The sequence below is a fragment of the Chelonia mydas genome, chromosome 3, assembly GCF_015237465.2.
Source record: "Chelonia mydas isolate rCheMyd1 chromosome 3, rCheMyd1.pri.v2, whole genome shotgun sequence".
Taxonomy (NCBI): Eukaryota; Metazoa; Chordata; order Testudines; family Cheloniidae; genus Chelonia; species Chelonia mydas.
Window position 1 is genome coordinate 4949232 of NC_057851.1, and position 23157 is coordinate 4972388.

General features: G+C 54.1%; 1 protein-coding gene across 12 annotated transcripts in view; it reads right to left on the reverse strand.

The window, feature by feature from the left end:
* The window catches only part of PTK2B (protein tyrosine kinase 2 beta), a 108870-nt gene that overhangs the window by 31107 nt on the left and 54606 nt on the right, over window positions 1-23157 (reverse strand). For 10 of the 12 annotated variants that reach the window (XM_037893774.2, XM_043542038.1, XM_037893780.2 and 7 more), the window contains exons 2-7: window positions 17816-18063; window positions 4291-4469; window positions 3876-3963; window positions 3126-3205; window positions 1139-1201; window positions 98-152 (exon numbers count right to left, since the gene is read on the reverse strand). In XM_037893774.2, coding sequence (XP_037749702.1) covers window positions 98-152; window positions 1139-1201; window positions 3126-3205; window positions 3876-3963; window positions 4291-4469; window positions 17816-18022 — 672 coding nt within the window. In that variant the 5' untranslated portion in view covers window positions 18023-18063. Of the gene's footprint in view, window positions 1-97; window positions 153-1138; window positions 1202-3125; window positions 3206-3875; window positions 3964-4290; window positions 4470-17582; window positions 17594-17815; window positions 18064-18505; window positions 18774-23157 lie in introns of those variants that run through there. The other 2 variants (XM_043542039.1, XM_043542040.1) reach the window with 2 other exon arrangements.

Below are 23157 nucleotides of genomic sequence, written 5' to 3' on the forward strand. Positions count from 1 at the left end.
GCACTGAGCTGTTCTCTGAGGGAGTCCTGGCTTCCTGCGCTGGCCACAAGTGTCTTTTGTCCATAATACCCCTAGGCCAGGCTCTGCAGCACCTCACCTTCAAATTCTCCTGCATCTGCTTGGGGAAGAACAGGTCCAGCCCTACTTCCTTTCTGAAAGGCAGAGAGAGCAAGAGACGCACACACAGGTTAACGATCCCACAGGGACTCTGCAAAACCTACTCCTTTCATCCGCATTTCAGTGGCGTTTAGGCCGGCTTTAAAATATCCTGCCTGGCGCATGGAGGGGTGCCAGGGGATGTGTGACAGGCACCCTGAGTCCCCCGGGTCATTGGCTTGGATGGGTCTCTGATCAGCGATGACTGGAGCTCAGTGCCACCTGATGGGTGACTGGTGGCCCCTAAAGCAGTGCTCCCAGCCTGGTTCCCGGTTGAGGACCGTCTGCACTGCAGCGGGCAGCCTCAGCAGAGATCCCCAGGGCCACAGAGAGACCACCTCTCAGTGATCCCTGCCCTCGGGACAGGGACTCTGGTACTGCCCCACTTTGATCGCGATCTATTGTTGTGATCAGTAATGTTGCCTCATGCACCTGATGCGGTAGGGGATGATATGAGGGGGTTCATCTCATGGCATTTCAGGCTTCCTGCACTTATGAGGATCCCAGCTTCCCCCACTCTGGGTTTTATTCCCTGCAGTAGGGCCATGACGCTTTGAGGGGCACACACCTACCCACACACACACACACATTTCTGCAACATCTCCAGGGCAGCCCACTCCAGGCTCCTGGCCAGGATCTTGTAATAACCATCAAAAAGCCCAAACCATAGCACATCCATTCCAGGCTTTACACTGAGCCCAGTAGATTCTGCAGGGATCGGACTCTGGGGGAGGAGGCTGTGTGTGGACACAATCAGCCACAAGTGTCCTTGTGGTTAGGTACTTAACTGGTGAGTCTCCCTCTGTGCTGGGATCTAGGGAGCTGCCTAATCCCCTGGGCCATAAGTATAGGAGGAGATTTCCTTACCTTGATTAAGAGATCACGTAGGATTGGACACCCTGTTATTTGTGAGGACTGGGGAACTCCGAGGAGTGGGGGGAAGGGGGGGAGAGTCGAGAAGAAATAGAACCTGGCCACTTACTCCAGGAACTCAAAGTTGGATTTCTTATCCAGGGCATTGTGCGGCATGTCCTTATAGAACCTCCTGCAAGAAGAGTGAAGATCAGGTGTCAACATACCGACCTCATGCGTGCGCATCCTACATGGGGGGGCGGGGGGGGGCATGCAAGCAGGCTGCAAATGCCACGGGAGCAGATTAGCCATCAGCCCCTGGTGGCTCATTCGTACATTCAGTATGCAAAATGAGCGGTACAAAATGATAGGAGGGCGGCAGACACCCCGTTAACCTCACACTGTGACCAGAGTCAGGAAAGGGACCATCAAACAGATGGGCCCAGATAAGAACTGCAGATGCAAAGGTAATAAGTTAGCTAAATGTGTCACAGCCCCCTTTAGTGGCTCATTCTCAGAGAGGATACCAGCCTACCACTGCTACTAGTCGATGGAGTTACTCCATTAGCTCATGTGGCAGAGGCCTGTAATTTAGAGCAGAAAGTCCAGGGTTCTGTATCTGCTGCTTACATGTGGTCACCAGGGTGTTACTCAGATTTGGAGAGCTTTATACTCCAGGTCTGGATCTAAATTTGCAGATAGCCCCTGGGCTAAATTCTGCTGTGAATTAGACATGCGACGTTCCCACTGACACTGAGCACAACGTGGCTCCCTCTCCGCATAACGGGCAGGACCCAAACAATCGTAAGCTTTTGGGGTGTCTGGTTCTGGATTGAGCCCAGCTGGCCTATGGAGAGCGACAGGCAGAAAGGCAGGTGGCTCTGGGGTTCTTCCCCCATCCGTGACTGTCAGCTCAAACGTGCTCAGCTCCAGGCTTTTGCTAACCACCAGCCGCGGCAGTTCCTGCCTCTTATCAGCAACAAACTCACTGCAAAACTCTGATGGATTTCCAGAGGCCTGGGCTTCGCCTGGCGGGCTGACGAGGCACGAGGAGTATAGAATCCGCCCAGCCCTATCCTAGCAAAAGCCCGGGCCAAACCCTCAGCTAGCGTAAATCAAGAAAGCCCCCACTGACTTGTAGCAGGAGTGTTTCCTCACCCTAGCGAGCAACGGCTGCCCCTCCCGACCCACGCCGGCACCTCCCATGCGCCTGCGTCTCACGGGGGGGCTGATGGCGACCGCATTCAAGCCTGCTGGGTGGCATACCTACGTGCCACCACCACCCGCCTTGGCACTGCTCTCTGCCAACTACAGACGACCGTGGGCACGGAGAACGGAGTAGTCTCCTGGGGTTGAATCTCTCCGGTTATTGTTAGGGCCCGTCTAACGTCCTGCTGCTCGAGTCCATCTGGCCGGCCGGAGTGATTCAGCTGGAACGCACCCCCCCTCCCACCATGTTATTCTAGCTGTAGGCCATGAGAGAGCCATTCCCCAGCGCCCCTGGGAGCCGTGGGGCACCAGAGCCCATAGCTCAGCTGCGCCGGTTTCTTCATCCTCATCTTTCCTCTCTTCTACCTCCTCCTGACCCCCCCCCCCCTTCGTGCAGTGCCATGGCACTGGAATCTGGCTTGAGCTTCCCAGCCCAAGGGGGATGGGACTCGCTCAAAAGGAGCTGCCCTTCCAGCCCGAACAAAACCTGGAACTTCTCCCCGGTCCCTTTGCTGGGGGCTTGCTCCAGGCAGCCCCTGTTTTGCTCCAGGTGAGCCTCTGGCTTGGGGCAAAGGGAGCCACAATAGGAAAACGCTCTGCACTAAATGAGCCCTATTGTCCAAGGAGCTCCAAGCTGTTTACAAAGCGTGATCCCATTTTGCAGAGGGGGAAACTGAGGCACGGAGTGGGGAAATGGCTGGAAACAGTGAGCCGGTGGCAGGGACAGGATTCACCTTTGGCAATCCCTGGCTCCTTGCCCTCCGCTGTTTTAACCACTAGCCAGTGCTTCCTCCCACACTTCTCTGGATCCAGTTTGGGGCTGGGATGCATGTTTAAGAAGGGTTCTCTCCCCTGGCCCCCTGGGGACGGTCCCCTAGCGCTCCACGCCTGCTCTGCGAGGTACGTACCTGAGCTCCAGGCAGCCCAGCTGCAGGGCCATGCCCTCGCTCACCTTGCTGGCATAGTGCTGCATGTAACTGGCCCGGAGCTGCAAGGCCAGAAGGAGAGATCAGGAGGCCAGTCAGGTGTCCGGCATTCCCCACAATCCCTCCTCTCCTCTCCCCTTTCCTGCAGCGATGGGGCTGCAGGCCCGAGTGTGAATGCCGCTGGGGCACGTGCAGGGCAAAGAGATTTACTTCAGGAACCGGAGCTGTTTGGTCTCCAGGCAAAACGATTGCCCTGGGGATTCATAGCTGCTAAGGCCTGAAGGGGGCATTCCGATCATTTCGCCCAGCGGTTCTCAAACCGTGGGTCAGGGCCCCATTTTAATGGGGTTGCCAGGGCCAGCGTTAGACTCGCTGGGACCTGGTGCTGAAGCCCGAGCGCCACACGCCCAGGGGGCTCGGGCTTTGAACCCCTGTCCCCCCGTCTGGGGCGGCTGGGCTCGGGCAATGACTGCTGGCCAGGTCTGGGCACCCGCAGTTCCCAGCAACTTCTTTGGAATTTGTAGGTGCTCAGAACCTTTTTCAATCAGGCCCCGGTGTGGTGAGAGCAAGAGAGGGAGAGAGATTCCCGGGAGACGTGTGAATCCAGGGGGATCACGGGTGGGTGCGGACGGGAGGCCAAATTCGACACTGGTGCAAGAGGGCACATTGCCACAGGAGTCGGCGGAGTCGGGCCCACTCATGCCCCGGAGAGCGTGTTGCAAATACTCTGACCTGCTGGTAGAAGTACAGTAAGGTGGTCCTGTCCTCTAGGAAGCACTTCATGTAGTCCTCAGGGAGGTAGCGGATTTGGAGGTCGTACCTTCCAGAAAACAATAAGGCAGCTATTTGGGGTGTCCACTCTTCCGAGGAAGGGTCTTTCTTTCTGCAACGCGCCTAGCCCCGACAGCTACCACAGCCCTGCCCTGCCGATGCCCCTCGCCCCTGCTGCCCCACTCCGCAATGTGCCCGAGTGGAGACTCAGCTGAGACCCCCGGATCCAGGTGTGACGGGTCCGTGCGGACCCGACAGCCCCCGACTGTCCTCCCGCCATGGCAACCTCCCGCGCGGCCACCTGTTCCGGCTGCGCCTGCCCATTACGCAGGGCGATCTCTGGTCCTAGAGACAGGCGCGCGGGGTCTCCCCGTACCTCCACTCGGCCTCCAGGTGCAGGCACTCGTACTTGTCCTGCACCTCGCCCACCGTCAGGTCCGGGTGCAGCCAGTGGATCTCATCGGACTTCACATGCTTGAGCCGCAGGCCGTAGCACTCGGCCAGCTGGATGTCGGGCCCGATCCTGCCGCTCAGCAGGATGGAGTGGATGACCTCCTGCAATCGGGGGAGGGGAGATGGAGTGAGAGTGAGAACACAGACGCCCCTTCCCCCGTGGCATTACCCCTTCCCCCAGCACAAGCTGTACCTTGGCAGGGACATCCTGGAGTGCTGGGCTTCCCAGTGCGTCTCCCGTACTAGATTCTCATGCTCTCTGGAGCAGGAGCTGCCTGTAATCTGTGTCTCGTGCTGGGCCAGGGCCAGAGGTGCTGGAACTAGGGGTGCTGGGGACGCAGCGGCACCCCTGGCTTGAACTGGTTTCCATCTTATGCAGGGTTTACAGTTTGGTTCAATGGCTCTGGGCACCCCCACTCTACGCACTGTTCCAGCACTCCAGGGCATGCGATAAGCACCAAGAAAAACCATCAGTGTCATTTGAACTATTCCCACTAGAGGGTGCTGTGACACAGGCTTTCAGACTGGCTACGACCCCCCCCCACGGCCACCAGACACACTGGCCCTGGGGCGCACAGCCAGCTTTCATTTCAGGGGGTTTACAAAGCTGCGGTGTGATAACAGGCCGTACTTTTAACTAAATACAACAGGCCTGATGCTCAGCTGGTGTCAACTGGTGCTGCCCCGGAAGATCTAGCCCAGCACCTGAAAATCTGGCCCAGGGACGGGAGGTTAAGGAATTAATTTATTTCAAATGCTGCTGTTTTTCCTGTTAAAACTTACATACCCCCTCTGCCCCAAAACTGAAATCAGAACATGAATGTTTGCAATATAAGCCAGCAAGACTTTGTAGTGAAACAATGTTCTTTGGGTGCAAGAATGTACTGAAAGAAAGAAAGAAAGAAAGAAAGAAAGAAAGAAAGAAAGAAAGAAAGAAAGAAAGAAAGAAAGAAAGAGCAAGCAGTACACGAGGTTTTTAGTGGTTGAGTTGTTTGCACAGTTGGCGTCATGCCATACTAGCTTGTTTAGGTACAGACCGGCTATAAACTCTTCTGTTCAGGGTTACACTGCAGACATCTTTTGTTTAAGTTTATCACTTGAACCTTGGAGAACCAACAGAAATCAGTTTGCAGCTAAATAAAGGACATTTTCCATTTTTTCTTTTCCTTGCTTGGCTTAAGGTACAACGGGGCCAGATCCCCACTGGTGTCAGTCAGTAGCACACTGTTGACTTCAGTGGAGTCTTGCCAATTGATGCCAGCGATCTCTGTGAATGCCACCTGCCTGGCCTGCCCCTTTCATCAGATCAGCAGCCTGGCTGCTGTGACCTTCCCCCTGGAAAGCTGTTACTGGCTCTGCACTTCTGGCCTCCTTGGACTCCTCCTTCGAGCCCCCACTGTGAGGCTTGATAGGAACAGGAGCACACACAGCAGGAAGAACTAGGCCAAGAAATGCTTCTGCTGTCACTAATTTTAGCAGCTTCCTGGCCATGCAGAATTACCTACCTCTGCCATAACAGTGAGGGACTCGGCTGAGATATACAACACAAGCCTTAACCACTCCTGGTCATTGAAGATTCCCACACATCCTTCTGCAAGAAGAGGAGTATTAACCCTAGTGCTTTGGCCAAATGCAAGCTCAAGTAATTAAATCCTGCCTAACTCATCCCCACCCACTTTGATACGGTAACATTCTTCCCCTTCCACTCTTTCGTCACTGCGTCCTGTTAGCTGCCGCGTTCTGCCCCAGAGGTGGCTGCCTGTCAGTGCTGGGGGAAGCAATCCCCAGAGGCTGTATGTAGTTTGTAAATCCGTTCGGTGATCATCAGGAGACGGAAGGCAGGTTATGGGCCAGGTTCATCCCTGCTGTAACTGGACTCAAGTCAATGGCTCTACACCTGAGGTGAATTCATCTCTATACGGGGAAGGTGGGCGTTGTTATCCCAACATTCTGGTCAACGATCCCAGGCAGCCTTTGAACGTTAACCCTAATTCACAGTTTCCTGTCTTAGTAGTGTCCATTTATTTCCAAAACTACAACGGCTTTCCTAGCTTGGGGGCCACCGACCGGTCCTTTCAACCTTCACCTCACCTAGGCAGCCCTTTGCCCACGTAACGCCTTCCAGGGCCGTGGGTGAGTGCAGAGCCCGCGACACTGACGAGAAAATACAGAACTACCCTGCGCCAGGAACGATAGCACAGCCATTCTCCACGGACCTCCTGCCACGAACGTGTACCAGCTGCCTCTTTAAAGCACAGTGCGCAGCTAAGAACTAACCGCCGCACCTGGAGGCCCCAGCGGAGATCAGGGAGCCATTGTGCAAGGTGCGGTACAGACAACATATTAAGAGACCATTCATTTCCCATACAGCTTTCAATCCACACAAGGTGGGAGAAAGGAACTAAGGGAGATGAGGAGCTGAGGCTGAGGGAGACGACGGGAGGGATGTGCAGTAAGTCTTCGATAGCTCCGGGAATCGAACCGAGAGCTATCGAAGCTCAGCACAGTGCCACAAAGCTGTCCTTCCTCTCCACGTGATGAGCCAATGAAGGGCCAGCAGCCTGGGACTCTCTAACCACTCTCCTATTGAGACCAGAACCAAGAAGCCAACCTGCGAGCTAGCCAGTCCCTCCCATAGCAGGCCCTTGTCTACCACTAGAAATGCACAAGTTGCAGATCTCCCCAGGATTAGAACATAAGAACGGCCACACTGGGTCAGACCAAAGGTCTATCCAGCCCAGTATCCTGTCTGCCGACAGTGGCCAATGCCAGGTGCCCCGCAGAGGGAGTGAACCTAACAGGTAATGATCAAGTGATCTCTCTCCTGCCATCCATCTCCACCCTCCGACAAACAGAGGCTAGGGACACCATTCCTTACCCATCCTGACTAATAGCTATTAATGGACTTAACCTCCATTAATTTATCCAGTTCTCTTATAAACCCTGTTATAGTCCTAGCCTTCGCAACCTCCTCAGGCAAGGAGTTCCACAGGTTGACTGTGCGCTGTGTGAAGAAGAACTTCCTTTTATTTGTTTTAAACCTGCTGCCCATTCGTTTCATTTGGTGGCCCCTAGTTCTTATATTACGGGAACAAGTAAATAACTTTTCCTTATTCACTTTCTCTACACCATTCATGATTTTATAGACCTCTATCATATCCCCCCTTAGTCTTCTCTTTTCCAAGCTGAAAAGTCCTAGCCTCTTTAATCTCTCCTCACATGGGACCCGTTCCAAACCCCTCATCATTTTAGTTGCCTTCTCTGAACCTTTTCGAATGCCAGTATATCCTTTTTGAGATGAGGAGACCACATCTGTACGCCGTATTCAAGATGTCGGTGTACCATGGATTTATATAAGGGCAATAAGATACTCTCCGTCTTACTCTATCCCATTTTTAATGATTCCTAACATCCTGTTCACTTTTTTGACTGCCGCTGCACACTTCAGAGAACTATCCACGATGACTCCAAGATCTCTTTCCTGATTACTTGTAGCTAAATTAGCCCCCTTCATATTGTATGTATAGTTGGGGTTATTTTTTCCAATGTGCATTACTTTACATTTGTCCACATTAAATTTCATTTGCCATTTTGTTGCCCAATCACTTAGGTTTGTGAGATCTTTTTGAAGTTCTTCACAGTCTGCTTTGGTCTTAACTATCTTGAGCAGTTTAGTATTGTCTGCAAACTTTGCCACCTCACTGGTTATCCCTTTCTCCAGATCCTTTATGAATAAGCTGAATAGGATTGGTCCTAGGACTGACCCTTGGGGAACACCACTAGTAACCCCTCTCCATTCTGAAAATTTACCATTTATTCCTACCCTTTGCTCCCTGTCTTTTAACCAGTTCTCAATCCATGAAAGGATCTTCCCTCTTATCCCATGACAACTTAATTTATGTAAGAGCCTTTGGTGAGGGACCTTGTCAAAGGCTTTCTGGAAATCTAAGTACACTATGTCCACTGGATCCCCCTTGTCCACATGTTTGTTTGTAGATGCTCAGTGCAAGGGAAAGGTTTTGGAGGGGAAACCCTGGGCAAATAGTCTTCAGGAGAAATAAGTGGCCTGGGACATCTGCTGTGGGAGAATCACCAGTCCCCGCTTCGGTGTTAAGCCTGAGTTTCCATGGATGAACCAAGCTGCGGAGAGGAGAAGAAGCCCCTAAGTGGGGAAGAGCTCATCTGGATAACACATGACTTTGGTAAGGTTTTTGATACTGTCTCACATGACCTCATAACCAAACTAGGAAACAGCCTAGACAAAGCTACTACACAGTGGGTGCACAGCTGGCTGGAAAACCGTACTCAGACAGTAGTTAGCAATGGCTCACAATCGAGCTGGAAGGGCCTAGCCAGTGGGGTCCCTTAGAGGTCTGCCCCACGTCCAATTCTTCATATCTTCATCAATGATTTAGATAATGGCATAGGGAGTACACTTATAAAGTTTGCGGACCATACCAAGCTGGGAGGGGTTGCAAGAGCTTTGGAGGACAGGATCAGTATTTAGAATGATCTGGACAAACTGGAGAAATGGTGTGAAGTAAATAGGATGAAATTCAATAAGGACAAATGCAAAGTACCCCACTTAGGAAAGCACAAAATAGGAAATGACTGCCTAGGAAGGAGTACTGCGGAAAGGGATCTGGGGGTCATAGTGGACCACAAGCTAAATATGAATCAACAGTGTAATGCTGTTGAAAAAAAAGCAAACATCCTTCTGGGATGTATTAGCAGAGTGTTGTAAGTAAGACACAAGTAGTAATTCTTCCGCTCTACTTCACACTGATTAGGCCTCAACTGGAGTACTGTGTCCATTTCTCTGGGCACCACATTTCCAGAAAGATGTGGACAAACTGGAGAAAGTCCAGAGAAGAGCAACAAAAATGATTAAAGGTCTAGAAAACAGGGCCTACCAGGAAAGATTGAAAAAACTGGGTTTGTTTAGTCTGGAGAAGAGAAGACTGAGAGGGGACACGATAATAGTCTTAAAGTACATAAAAAGTTGTTATAAAGAGGAGAGAGGAAAATTGTTCTCCTTAGCCACTGAGGACAGGACAGGAAGCAGTGAGCTTAAATTGCAGCAAGGGCATTGGGAAAAACTTGCGAACTGTCAGGGTGGTTAAGAACTGGAACAAATTACCCAGGCAGATGGTGGAATCTCTGTCATTGGAAGTTTTTAAGAACAGCTCAGACAAACCCCTGCCAGGGATGGTCTAGATCAGTGTTTCTTAACCTTTTTGTGCTGGATACCCTCTTGGGACTTAAAAAGAAATTGCAACCCCCTACTTTAAGCTTGGGCTTGGACTTCAGCTCCTGGTAGCTCAGGGCCAACACTAGTTGCCAACACTCCAGGACTCTCCTGTAGTCTCCAGGAATTAAAGATTAAATCTTTAATGAAAGATTACGTGGTGTGATGAAGCTTCCAGGAATCTCCCCGCCGCCCGGAGCTGAGGTAAGTAACTTAGCTTCACGGGGCCCCTGGGCAATTGCCCTGCTTGCCACCCCCTAACGCTGGCCCTGCACTTGTGACCCCACTAAACCTGGCCTATGACCCTTCCCGGAGAGAGGGGGGGTCACAACCCATAGGTTGAGAAACACTCGTCTAGATTTCAGAGTAGCAGCCGTGTTAGTCTGTATCTGCAAAAAGAAAAGGAGGACTTGTGTCACCTTAGAGACTAACAAATTTATTAGAGCATAAAGCTTTCGTGAGCTACAGCCCACTTCATCGGATGCATGGTCTAGATAATACTGAGTCCTGTCTCAGAGCAGGGGACTGGACTAGATGACCACTCGAGATCCCTTCCTGTCCTACGATAATACCTCACTCTGATATACCACTTTTCATCTAGAGAGCTCAGAGTGCTCTACGAGGAGGTCAGTGTCATTGAACGGGAAGTAAAGCGATTGTCTAAGGTCACCCAGCAGCCTGCGGGCAAAGCTGGAACGAGAACACAGGTGTCCTAAGGCCCAGGCCAGCACACTATCCACTAAACCACACTGCTCCCCGAGCGCCCCTCTCCTTGTGTGTCTGTCCTCTTCTTCATTCCATGGCAACATTTGTCTGCAGTCCCACGGCTGAAATCTGCTGCTCTCGGGCAGGGTGGTAGATGAGGGGAATGTCAACGGGCTACAAAGCCTGACAGCGCTGGAGCCCATCCTGCCCAGGGAGGCCCCAAAAGCCCTGTGGCCTGCATGAGATGGGCAGGCGGCTTTAATGCAGATCCCACCAGACAGGTGTCGGCATCGCGACTGAGCACAGGGGATGGCTGGCCATACTCCCCAGCCCCCGGCTCCGTTCCCGGACAAGGAGCCTGACACGGAAGGGTAAGCACAGACGCCACGGTCGCTGAGTGAAGTGGGGTCACCCCGCTTCTGGGGGGTTTCCTGCTGTCTTCTTCTTGACTTGCAGCCGAGCCATGGCAGCAGCAGCCGGAGTTCAAAGCTGCGCGCCAGCCAGCCAGAGCCTGGTGTGTTACAGGAGGGACGCAGCACGCTGCAATGGGACCCGTGGCACTGAATCCGCAATGCAGTTGCATCGAATTGGGAATCCAGCTGCAGTGCTGTCTGGGCATATATTCCACAAGCCCCAGTTCCGCTCCTGGAAGCGGTGCATCCTGGGAGGTTTCGCAAGGCCTCTGGCCTGCTCTGGGAGCATCCACGCATTCACACTGGCACTAAACCAGTTCAGACCGAACCTCTTCTGCCCTATCAGCTTATTTAAGGCCGTCTGGTTTAACCGGTTCTTACAGCACGCTTGAGGTGGCTAGAAAGCGGTGCTGCAAACAGAGACAGGGCCTGAGTGGCCGAAAAAGTCGAGCGACGGCGGCAAACGCATCGAACCCCTCAGTGGCACTGCCGCGCCCATGAGGCTGGCTCCCCGGCTTTCCCTCACACTCCCAGCCCCCCGGGAAAGCTGCCTGACAGGTCGGAACACAGAGTCAAAGCCAGCTGACACTCAGTCCGTCCTCCTTAAAGGGGACGTGCAGCCAAGGAGAGAGAGGACGGAGGTCAGCTAAAGGGCACAGGTGAAATCCCGGCCCCACTGACGTCAATGGCAAACCCCATGGAACGCAACAGGGGCCAGGATCCCACCCCAGCAATTCTCCTCATGCGATCTGCCTGCCTTCTCCCTGTTACCAGGGGGACCACATCTTCCCTCGCCTTAAACTACTGAAACCAGGAATCCTTGCTTGTTTTGTAACTTCCCCACCCCCATCATCTAGCACCAGCCCAGCACCCCCTGCGACATGTCACTAGCCCCCGTGTTACAGGGGGGGAACCCATGGACTGGGAATCTATGGGAGAGCCAAGAGCAGAAGTCACATCTCTCCACTCCCAGGCCAGCACCTTCAACACAAGTGCAACTTCCCTCTGTCCCTTCGGCCTCCCTCTCTGCATGAGAGCCTTCTCCTAGGCAGCTCCGGCTACCAGACGCAGCCTCGCTGTATCTCCAGGACTCTCCCTGTCTTTTCAAAGCTCAGGCCAAAGCCTCTCTTCTCCCCTTGGCTCAGGTCTCTTGACGGATCGGCTTCGGCTCTGCTTCAAGGAAGCACAACTGAAATCGGGGCTAGAAGGCTCGGCAACCTCCTCCAGGCTGTTTTGTGCCCTGCCTGAAAGGAAGACGTCCCACGAAACACGGTCTGATCCTGAGACATGCTGAGCCCTTCTTGCTCCCGCTGCAGCTGGCAGGGAGCAGAGGGAGCTCCGCACTCAGCAGGATCCGACCCTCGGGCTGTTCCGCCTTGCATAACAAAGAAGAAACCACAAATCTGGACAGAAAGGGTTTCATAACCGTGGAGGGACAGCAAAAAGGAAATCCAGGGTGCAGACAGAGCGGGCTCGGAAGCCATCACTCTCCACTAAGATTTTTATTCTTCGCAGAGGTGATAAAATAGTAACAATCCACCCGCCCACACACACACATGGATCCTGGTGAAGGATGAAAATCCAGCGGCCTAGTTCCCCTCCCGCGCCGGCCTGGGGACACTGGAGCCACTGCTGCACCTCAGGGGTGTGGGCAGAGAATCCGGTCCCGGATCAGCTCACGAGCCACCCACAGAGCATTCAGCAGCGTGACAGCTCAGACGCCCTGTCCCCCAGCAGCCGGGCCATCTGTGGAGGTTTTCCTCTGTTTCTCTCCGTCCCCCCGACGTTTTCATTTGAAGGCGCCTTTTCCCCAGTCCCCCGGGCTCGCTGTGGCAACAGATCCTCCGTCTTCCAGGGCGAGCACCGCAGCCGCTGCGTATCTGTTCCCCCGTCCGTCGTGTACTCCGCGCCAGCCCCTTCCAACAGCGCTCAGGTCCCTTGATTCAACACGTCCTGCTGCTTTCTGGCTTGCTACATTTCTCCCGGCCAGTCTCCCAGGTCTGCATCCTCTCCCCGTGTAGGACGCCAGAGCTCAGTGCGCAGGCTGCTGGCCCGAGAAGTGGCCTGGGAATCAGGTCTCCCGGGGCCTATCCCAAGAGCAGGGAGGCAGCAGGACTGGGGATTAGAGTGACAGGCTGAAGGTCAGGACACCTAAGGTGTAACCACAGCTTGTTGCCTTGTCGTTAAAACACAGGACCGTGCCCCAAGGGGTCCACAGCCAGCTGTGTTAATCTCTCGCGGGCACTTCTTTGTCTAGCCACCGACAGCCCTGGAGAATGTCTTTTTCACAGTCTCTGCCCTTTCCTGCAGGATGGGGACCGAGCCGTGGGTTGGTCACCTCTAGATAAGATTGTTGCGAGGTGCTGCCCAGAGGCTGACCCAGATGGTGCCCCCTGGAAGCATATCACATTGCAGCCCCTCTGCTAAGCAGGGGATGTTTCCCCAGTGCTTCCTGATCTTCACCACCAACCACGCCAGTTCAAAGATCAAGTCAATGGCCCAGCCCTCCTCTACAAACACCTAAACAGGCCGGGAGTCATCTCTCTCCACACCCTGTGTGGCCAGGCTGCTGCCTCCAGGGCACCCCCTCATGGCCAGGGATGGCTCTACAGCAGCTCTGCCTCAGTTTCCCTCCCAGGTGCTTTGCAATAATTGACATTAGGACCAGCACTCTTGCAATAAGATTCCCCTTTCATGGGGTCTTATTTATTCAGTACCTTATCAACTGCAGACTGTCTAGCCCCACAGTCCCAGCCCTTCATCTCACCGGGGCAGGAGTCCCACCTCCCTCCTCCTGAGGTCTGAGGGTGCAGCCTCAGACCAGCTTGTCTTCCCCTCCCTGGGCTGGGGGAGGTCAGAGGCCGCTTTCTTCCATGCTGATCTCTCTCCTCTTGGGAGGGAAGAGACACATTAGGAGACATCCTGGGTCGGGGGCTCATCCCTGCTGGCTGAGAGAGAGGGGAGCTCTGCCTAACCCTCTACAACTCTTAAAGGGGCCAGACCACCCTGTTATACCCTGGCATTGCAGCTGCGATCAGCGGGGAACACGCGGACTGATGGGCTCCCCCTCGTACGTGGGACGAGCCTCTCCCAGAGGGCAGGCAGAGTTTGAGACTCGCTGCCTTCCAGGCTCATCTCCTGGGTCCCCGGGACCCCAAGCTGGGTCTGCTCCTTCGGGCTGGCGGTTGTGAGGCTTGGGGAGAGCTAATGATGCCAAAGTGCATGCCTAGGGGTGCACAGCAGACAGAGCAGCTCAGAGACAAGGGAGCAACCATGGGAACCCACCCACGAACGACTGCCAAGGGAGGGCCAGGGATCACCCTGAGGACCCTCCAAAGGCCAAGGGGTCTTGGATGCTCTCACCCCCTCTGTTCGTATTAGGCCAATTCTCATCTATTCCGACAGGTGGCTGCTTCCACCACTGGCAAAACAGCTGATTGCCGCAGGGGGCAAGTTGCTCCAGACCCACACGCGTCCGGGGGCATACGGGGCAGCAGCTGACCAAGCCCAAATGTAACTCTCACTCACTCTGGGCTACGTGGCCTCGTCTCCGCACAAGAGGCGGGAACGTTCCTCTTCCCCAGGCAGCCTCTCTCGAGCCAAGCTGCCCATCCCCCCAGCTCTGCCGTGCCCCCAATCTCACCCGCCCCGGTGCACAGTCACCCCCTTGCCTTCTTCCACACAGCCCCTGTGCTCCACACAATTCCCTGCGCTCATCTGCCAGGCCCCCGCCCTGCCCACGTGTAGGTCCTTCTGAGAGCCGGCCCCTGCCCTGCTGTTACAGGGCAGCTTGTGGGTCTGCACAGCAATTGTATGTAAATTGCCTATTGCCATCCCACTGGCCTCTGTCTTCAGCCTGAGAGCTCCTCAGAGCAGGGACTGAGCCTAAGTGTTTGGGAAGTGCTAGGACACCGGGCAGAGATAAATAATAATCATCCATCGTGGTCCGCCGCTCGCAATGAGCCCAAAGATCTACAAATGCATCAACCGTCCCTCTCGGTCAGGAAGTGGGCTGCTGGGAGCGCTAAGTGGATTTCTAGCTGACGGGCTCACAGTCCTGGGGAACTGATGGCAGGATAGGTACAGAACAGCCAGCACCACCCATGCTGTGACACCTGCCTCATCTGGAGAGCTGAGCTCCAGCTCCCTGACTTAGCCAGGCTTTGCCCAGGCTGCTGACAAGAGACAAGTCAGCGGCTGGGGACATCACAACAGCGACTGCCACTGACTGCTGACCCATAGCAGGATTTGAACTGCTGACCTGGAGATCCAAGGGTCTGTGTTGCTTCACCAACCAGGAGAGGCCTCCAGGGTCGGTATTATACACAGCTGCACACCCCGGGTTGCCTCCAGACTTCATTGCCTAAAAGGGCCCAGCTCATGGAATTCCTGGCATGTCCCAACACCGCGAGGGATGAGATGCGGGGTCAGCTCTGGATCTGGGGGTCTGCAAAGCAGCTCCGGGGCAAAGCCCCCGTGGAGTCAAACTAAGCAGGAAGCCCGATCAGCAGCGGGTCTGAGCACCTGCAGCTTCCACTGACTTCTTTGGGGCTTGGGGGGAAGCACTATTCGCCGGATTCGCAGAGGTGCTGAGTCCCTGCAGCTCCCATGGACTTCAAAGGGACAGGAGAGTGCTCAGCTCTTCTGAAAATCAGCCCATAATCCCCGGCCCCGACTCTCCAGCCCTGCCTCCCCAACAGCTCCACCGTCTACCGAATCTGCCTTGCTGCCCTGCATTACCAGCACGGCAGAGGTCGAGGGACCCTTCGAGGTCCATGGTCCTTAGAGGTCCAGAGGTAGATGGACCCTCAGAAGCCGGTGAGCCCTGTGGCTGAGGAGTCGGATGGGATTCCTCTAAGGGTCCATCCGCACTGCAGCTGGGAGATGTGATTGCCGGCTCGGGTCGACGGACATGCACTGGCTTTGATGGAGCGAGCATGCTAAAACTAGCAATGTTGCATGGCGGCAGAGGGACGGGCCAGCCACCCAAGTACAGTAGCACCTCAGAGTGGCCAACACCAGAGTTACGAAATGACCGGTCAGCCACACGCCCCCCTCTGGAACCAGAAGTACGCAATCAGGCGGCAGCAGAGCCAAACCCCCCCACCACCACCCCCAAAGACAGTACAGTCCCGTGAACTACAGGAGAACCTCAGCGTTAGAGACACCTCGGGAAGGGAGGTTGTTCGTCACTCCAAAATGTTAGTAACTCTGAACAAAACGTTATGGTTCTTTCAAAAGTTTACAATTGAACATTGACTTAGTACAGCTTTGAAACTTTACTATGCAGAAGGAAAATGCTGCTTTTAACTATCTTAATTTAAAGGAAACAAGCAAAGAAACAGTTTCCTTCCTTCTTTTTTTTAAAACCCAGACCAAGTAAACCCAGACTACCCCTGACAGGAGTTTGTCCAGCCTGTTCTTAAAAACCTCCCATGACAGGGATTCTGCAACCTCCCTTGGAAGCCTGTTCCAGAGTTTAATTCCCCTAAAAGTTAGCAAGTTTTTTCCTGATCTCCTTCCCTTTTTTCGTTAGTAGTTTAGGTTTAACACAGGACTGTCCTGTATTTGCTTTTTTTTTTGGTCTTTGTTGCTGCCTCATTGCGTACTTCTGGTTCCAGATGGGGTGTGTGGTTGACCAGTCCATTCATAATGCTGAGGTTCTACTGTACATCCCTAAGACCTCAGGTTTGATCTCGGGTCCGTCACAATTACCTGTCTCTGTAAACCAGACCGCAGCCATGGGGTCCACCGCAGCTCAGCACAGAGCACGGCACAGTTGACGAGCCTACGATCGCTCGGCTTTTCTGCCTCAGCCACTTCAGTACTGCCCGGTACACAGGGCACAACCCGTCCCTGTGCTGCCGAAGACACCTCCCAGCATGCTTGAGCAGGGAAAGAGTTAATGCCCCAGACCTGGACACAGCTGCGTCTCCACACTCCTCACCCAGCCTAGCACCTTGGCTGCACCCCTGGCCTTAGAGCCAGGAGCAGCAAACAACACCGAGCGTTAATACCTCCAGAGCAACAGGAAGGACGTGTCTGCTGCGCAGAGCACAAGGGCTGCCCCAGCCCCAGTGTTCCCTGCAATGGCTACATGACTGGCCCTGGCGTGACAGCTCTCTCCCTGCCCTTGCGGGGGCCACGCTCCAGAACAGCCCTGAAAAGGGAACCGAAATCCCAGCAGAATCTCGGTGACTCACTCCAGCATCCCACACAGAACAACCCACTGAACCACAGGCAAGGAACCAGGCCCAGCTCCTGGCTGCCCACACCAGATTTTCCCAGCGAGCCATGCCGTAGCTGTAGTCTCACCGGGGCCATCAGCCGGGGAGCCGACTCAGGCGCCAATCAAGTGACGAGACCACTGGGGACATCCCGCCTTACTGCACCCCCAGCCTCCGCGTGGGGCTGTCCTCTGCTAGTGGCTGGCCTCAATCACTACAACAGCCCGTGGCTCAGGCTGCAGCGAGTTGCTTCTTTAGCCCAAGTGGCCAAGGCCTTTGGCTTTGGGACTGAAGGTCCCAGGTTCATTTCAGGCTGCTGGTATATATGCAGCCACTGTCTGTTACATCAGGGAGCAACAGGGCACAGCAGTGTGTACCAGGTCTGGGCTTGAGGAAATCCAGGTGAGGCAGCTTCCGCCCCACTGACCCGGATCTCTGTCACGATGCTGCATCCCACCCCACTGACCCAGATCTCCATCACGACACTGCAACCCACCCTGCTGACCCGGATCTCCATCACGACCCTGCAACCCGCCCTGCTGACCCAGATCTGCATCACAACCCTGCAACCCGCCCTGCTGACCCGGATCTCCATCACAACCCTGCAACCCGCCCTGCTGACCCGGATCTCCGTCACGACTCTGCATCCACGCCACTGACCCGGATCTCCATCACGACGCTGCATCCTGCCCCGCTGACCCAGATCTCCATCACGACACTGCAACCCGCCCTGCTGACCCGGATCTCCATCACGACCCTGCAACCCGCCCTGCTGACCCAGATCTGCATCACAACCCTGCAACCCGCCCTGCTGACCCAGATCTCCGTTACGACCCTGCATCCCACCCCACTTACCCGGATCTCGGTCAAGACGGAGCATTTCACCAGCTTGAAGTTCTTCCCCATGTTGAAGCTGTTGCTGTGAAAACACACTTTGAGAATCCGCATTTCCTCCTTCTCCAGGTCAATGGGCATGGACACCATGGTGGGGTCCAGGGTCCCACCCAGACTCCGGAGTGAGCTCCCCCGCAGCCGGGTCAGGGCCTCCGGGATTCCCGACATCCTGAGGGGCACGGCGCTGCTAAGAGCACAGCATCACTCTCCTGCAGGGACAAAGACACAGGTGGATGAATGAAGAAGGAACAACCCTGGCTCAGGCTGTTTAACCAGGTGATGCGTGGCTCTGGCTCAGCGCTGGGCAGGGGACAGGACAGCAAGACAGCTGGGCTCTCAGCAATCACCCCAGGGGCCAGGATCCCCACAGCATATGAACCGAGTTGGGCGGGAAGGGTGGTAGGGAGAGGTCAGCAAGGGGGTGGGTGGGGAACCTGGCCTGGGGCCAGTGGGGGAGAGGCAGGGAAAAAGCACATGAGATGGGGTGGGATGGTGGAAGGGCAGGGAAGGAGAGGGCATCCAACATGGGTGGGGCGGGGAAGCCGGCACACAGGAGATCCCCGAAGCACCCCCCCAGCAGGAATCCTGTCCCATGCCATGTTTACCGGTGGGAATTCGAACCACTGCCCCCAGGCCTGTGCTCCAGCTCACCGGAGAGAGGAGAGAGGCTCCGCAATTCCGCCCCGCACCGGCAGCCTGGGACGGCGGCATGGGCAAGCCAGCCTGGGAAGCAAGTGTGTGCTCCAGACGGGCCTGTCGGGGCAGGCGGGCATGACGTGGAGTCGCTCAGCCGGCTGGGCGCCGCTCCCCTGAGACGCTGCGGCCGTCCGGAGCACAGAGACGCTGCAGCACCCTGGCCCTGCTCGCTTCATCCGTACAGTGTAAAGGTCCCAGTTCCCTCTGCCCTGGGGCCTGGGCTGCAACCTGACCCGACACACAGCATGAGGCTGTGAGCGCCCGTGTCCTGACCGGGAGCGGAGCAAGCCAGCTGGGCCTGCACCCTCCAGCACACGGCATTACAGCCGTGGGCAGAGATATAGGAGCAGTCGTGATCCCACCATGCTTAGCTGCTACACTCACCCGTCCCGCCAGCTGCCAGGCCGGTGTAACTTGATGGCTGCTCCACAGCAGTCTCATTCAGGCAGGATCAGATCTCCTCCACCCAGGGCTTTCTGATCTGCTCATTACTTTCCACCTTGGACCTACACACCCAGCTCCCCCACCCTCCTCTCCTGCCCCAGGCCAGATCCTTCCTGCCCTGGGAAACTACGGCCGAAAGTCTGACCCACTGTGATCCTCCAAACCTTGATTTTCTCCCCTCTTCTTTTTAGTCAGTTCAGCCAAAGCCCCCGGCTACGGCTTTGGATTTGGGGTTTTATGCAGAAGGACAAAATGGTGCATTTCCCAGCCTTCCTCAGCAACCCTACAATAAACAAGCCAATGGGCACAGCCTAGCGCTCACAAGCAACCCTACAATAACAAGGAAGTGCAGACAGCTATGCACTTGCAATCAGCCCTACAGACGGATCACAACCCGGCCCTCATAAGCAACCCTACCATGACAAAGCAGCGTGCACTGTTGCGTCTTTGTCGGCAGCCCTACAATAATAAACCAGTGTGCACTGTACAGGTGGGTACAATTTTCTAAGTCTGCAAATCTATGCATCATGCATCCATCACTATGGGCTAGGTTGTGAGCCCTTTACTGGCATGGGTGAGCAGTGTCACACACAAATACCCTTGTGTCCTCGAAGGGCATTATCTGTGTCAGAAGCTGCTTGTCAGTTCATGGGCTTTACAATCTGGCCCCCCAGTGAGACTTTTCCCCTGAACAAAATCTTTGCAGTGCCCCTTTATAACAAACCCCTGCAATGCCAAAGTAGACTGTGAGTCACAACTGCCTTGATTTCTTATGACGGGGCATGGCAGAACCAAGAAGCACACACAGATGAAAAATGATTCACCAACTAAATGATTCACCAACTATACCACTGAGGTGCAGCCACCTCTGGGGTGGAGGGCAGCAGCTAACTCACACAGCAGCTGCCCTAGACAAACTGTTTTCCCAAAGTGTTTTCATGGCATCACAGAAAGGCAGGGCTGCAAGGGACTTTGAGAGGTTATCTAACGCAGCCCCCTGCGCTGAGACAGGACCAAGTAAACCCAGACTACCCCTGACAGGAGTTTGTCCAGCCTGTTCTTAAAAACCTCCCATGACAGGGATTCCGCAACCTCCCTTAGAAGCCTTTTCCAGAGTTTAATTCCCCTAAGAGTTAGCAAGTTTTTTCCTGATGTCTAAGCTAAATCTCCCTTGCTGCAGATTAAGTCCATTACTTCTTGTCCTGCCTTCAGTGGACACGAAGAACAATTGTTCACCACCCTCTCTATAACAGCCCTTCACATACTGTTGTCAGGTCTCATACTGTTGTCAGGTTGTCAGGTCTCCCGCTCAGTGGTCTTTTCTCAAGGCAAAACATGTCCTTTTTTTTAACATTTCTTCTCAGGTCAGGTTTTCTAAACCTTTGATCATTTCTATTGCTCTTCTCTGGACTCTCTCCAATTTGTCCACATCTCTCTTAAAGCGTCGCACCCAGAACTGGACACAGGGCTCCAGCTGAGAGCAGAGCGGGACAGTTACCTCCCGCGTCCTACATGTGACTCTTCTGTTAATACACCCCAGAATGATATTAGCCTTTTTCATAACTGTATCACATTGTTGGCTCATATGCAATTTGTGACCCTCTATAACCCCCGCAAGCCCTTTGCAGCAACACTACCTCCTAGCCCGTTATTCCCCAGTTTGGAGTTGTGCATTTGACGTTTTCTTTTAGCACTTTGCACCTGTCTTTATTGAATTTCATTTTGGTGACTTCAGACCAATTCTTCAATTTGCCAAGGTCGTTTCGAATTCTAATCCTGTCCACCAAAGTGTATGCAACCTCTCCCGGCGAGGTGTCATCGGCAAATTTCATAAACCTACTCTCCACTGCATTGTCCAAATCATTTATGAAAATATTAAATAGTACCAGACCCAGGGCTGACTCGTCGGTCCTCACGAGATACGCCCTCCCAGTTTGACAGTGAACCATTGATAACTACTCTTTGAATACACTCTGTCAACCAGTTGTATACCCACATCATAGTAATTTCACCTAGATCACATTTCCCTAATTTGCTTATGAGAATGTCTTGAATGACTGTGTCAAAAGCCCTACTAAAATCAAGACATATCACTTCTACTGCTTCCCCCCAGCCACTAGACCAGTGACCCTGTCAAAGAGAGGTGGAAGAAGACAATGACAATCCCGGAGAGGCCCTGGAGACCAAGTGACCCTATAGCAAGCCATTCATGGTGAAGCTGCAGTACACGGAAGTGTGAAACGCTTACCCTACAATTGCGTGTGCTCAGTCGCTGGGACAGCCAACCCATGACCTTTCACTAGCATTAAGGGAAACAACCCAGGCTGATGACCAGCGACCAGATCTCGCTTGTCCTAGTTCGAATTAAAGCCAAATGTCTCGGCCTGAAACGTAAATCACTTCCGATAATGAGGCAGGAGAAGGATCGATCAGCCTAGGGAGACAGAACTCCCTGGAGCAGAATAAGTGGTTGATGGTCGCTATTCCCCCTGACGCGCAGCAGGGAGAGGACTCAGTGACAGATGGGGATTCTTGCCAAGACTGGATTATTTGGGGGCCCATGCAGAAGCAGGAATTAAAGCAGATTTGGACCAATGCTACTGAAAAATGATGCCCCACCATCCGCTCCAGTTCGTATTCACTGTTGGGCGCTAGCCCCACCGACTCAGGCTGGCCTGGACCCTGGTGCAAAAGGAAATTTCAAAGTCACATCATTCAAACCAAATCTCCAATTCTTTTGCACTAGGAGAATTTGTGCCATTATCCAATGGAGGGACAGAAAAGATATCATGTGACTCAGCTGACCAATCACAAGAGTTCAAATACTGAAAATTCTGATATTGCTCACAATCAAGCCACCTTTGGAAAGGGTGAGGCTGGATTTCCTCTAGGACACATGCACTGCATTGTTCTGCAAGGGGATGGCTGGATCCCAGCTAAGGTGCATTAATTGCATTGTTCTGCAAGGGGATGGCTGGATCCAGCTAAGGTCCATGCACTGCATTATTCTGCAAGGGGATGGCTGGATCCCAGCTAAGGTCCATACACTGCATTATTCTGCAAGGGGATGGCTGGATCCCAGCTAAGGTGCATGCACTGCATTGTTCTGCAAGGGGATGGCTGGATCCCAGCTTAGATGCATGCACTGCATTGTTCTGCAAGGGGATGGCTGGATCCCAGCTAAGATGCATGCACTGCATTGTTCTGCAAGAGGATGGCTGGATCCCAGCTAAGATGCATGCACTGCATTGTTCTGCAAGGGGATGGCTGGATCCCAGCTAAGATGCATGCACTGCATTATTCTGCAAGGGGATGGCTGGATCCCAGCTAAGGTGCATTGATTGCATTGTTCTGCAAGGGGATGGCTGGATCCCAGCTAAGATGCATGCACTGCATTGTTCGGCAAGGGGATGGCTGGATCCCAGCTAAGGTCCATATTATGCAAGGGAGTAGCTGGATTCCAGCTACCAAAGGGGGCCAAGGGGAGGGGCTACAGGTGACCAAACAGATCTTCTCCATCTTGAATACAGCATTATTCCAAGTGAAGCCTTAGTACATGAGACTTCTGGGTTCTGATGTGTCCGAGTGCTCTGGCTAGCACACTTTGTGCATTGCTGAAGCTACAAAACCTGTGGACATGTACCTCTGAATGAGCCTCTGTCCACAAAAACCTCACGACGCATGTTCTGTGGCACTGAAATGGCTCCACTGTGCCCCTGCCCTGGCCGGGGGAGATGGACGGGGCGAACTCCTAGGTCTTTTCCATCTCTACTTTTTATAACGTGACGAGAAACTCCTAGAATAACATTACACTCCAGTGCACAGCCACTGTCCTGCCTGCCACGCCAAACCCAGCTGGTTGCTGCTGTTTATACCCTGACACTGTTCCCCCCGGGAGGGGAGGGGGGTGATGCATGAAGGAGCTGTCGGAAAAGAACACGTCGCTGCAGGCGAAGCGGGAGCATCAGACAGAGGAAACTATAAGAAGCAGGACTCCTGGGCCAAGAAACGACCAGCAGCAGTGAAGAAGGTGTGTTCTCCGTACCTCAAAGGCAGGGCTGTTGGCATGTGGCTGGTTGCCAGCTATTTCCCTGACAGGGACGAAAGGCCCTGCCCTCGGGTAGCTAACGCTGGGCAGCAATCCACAGCCCGGAGCGTGATGC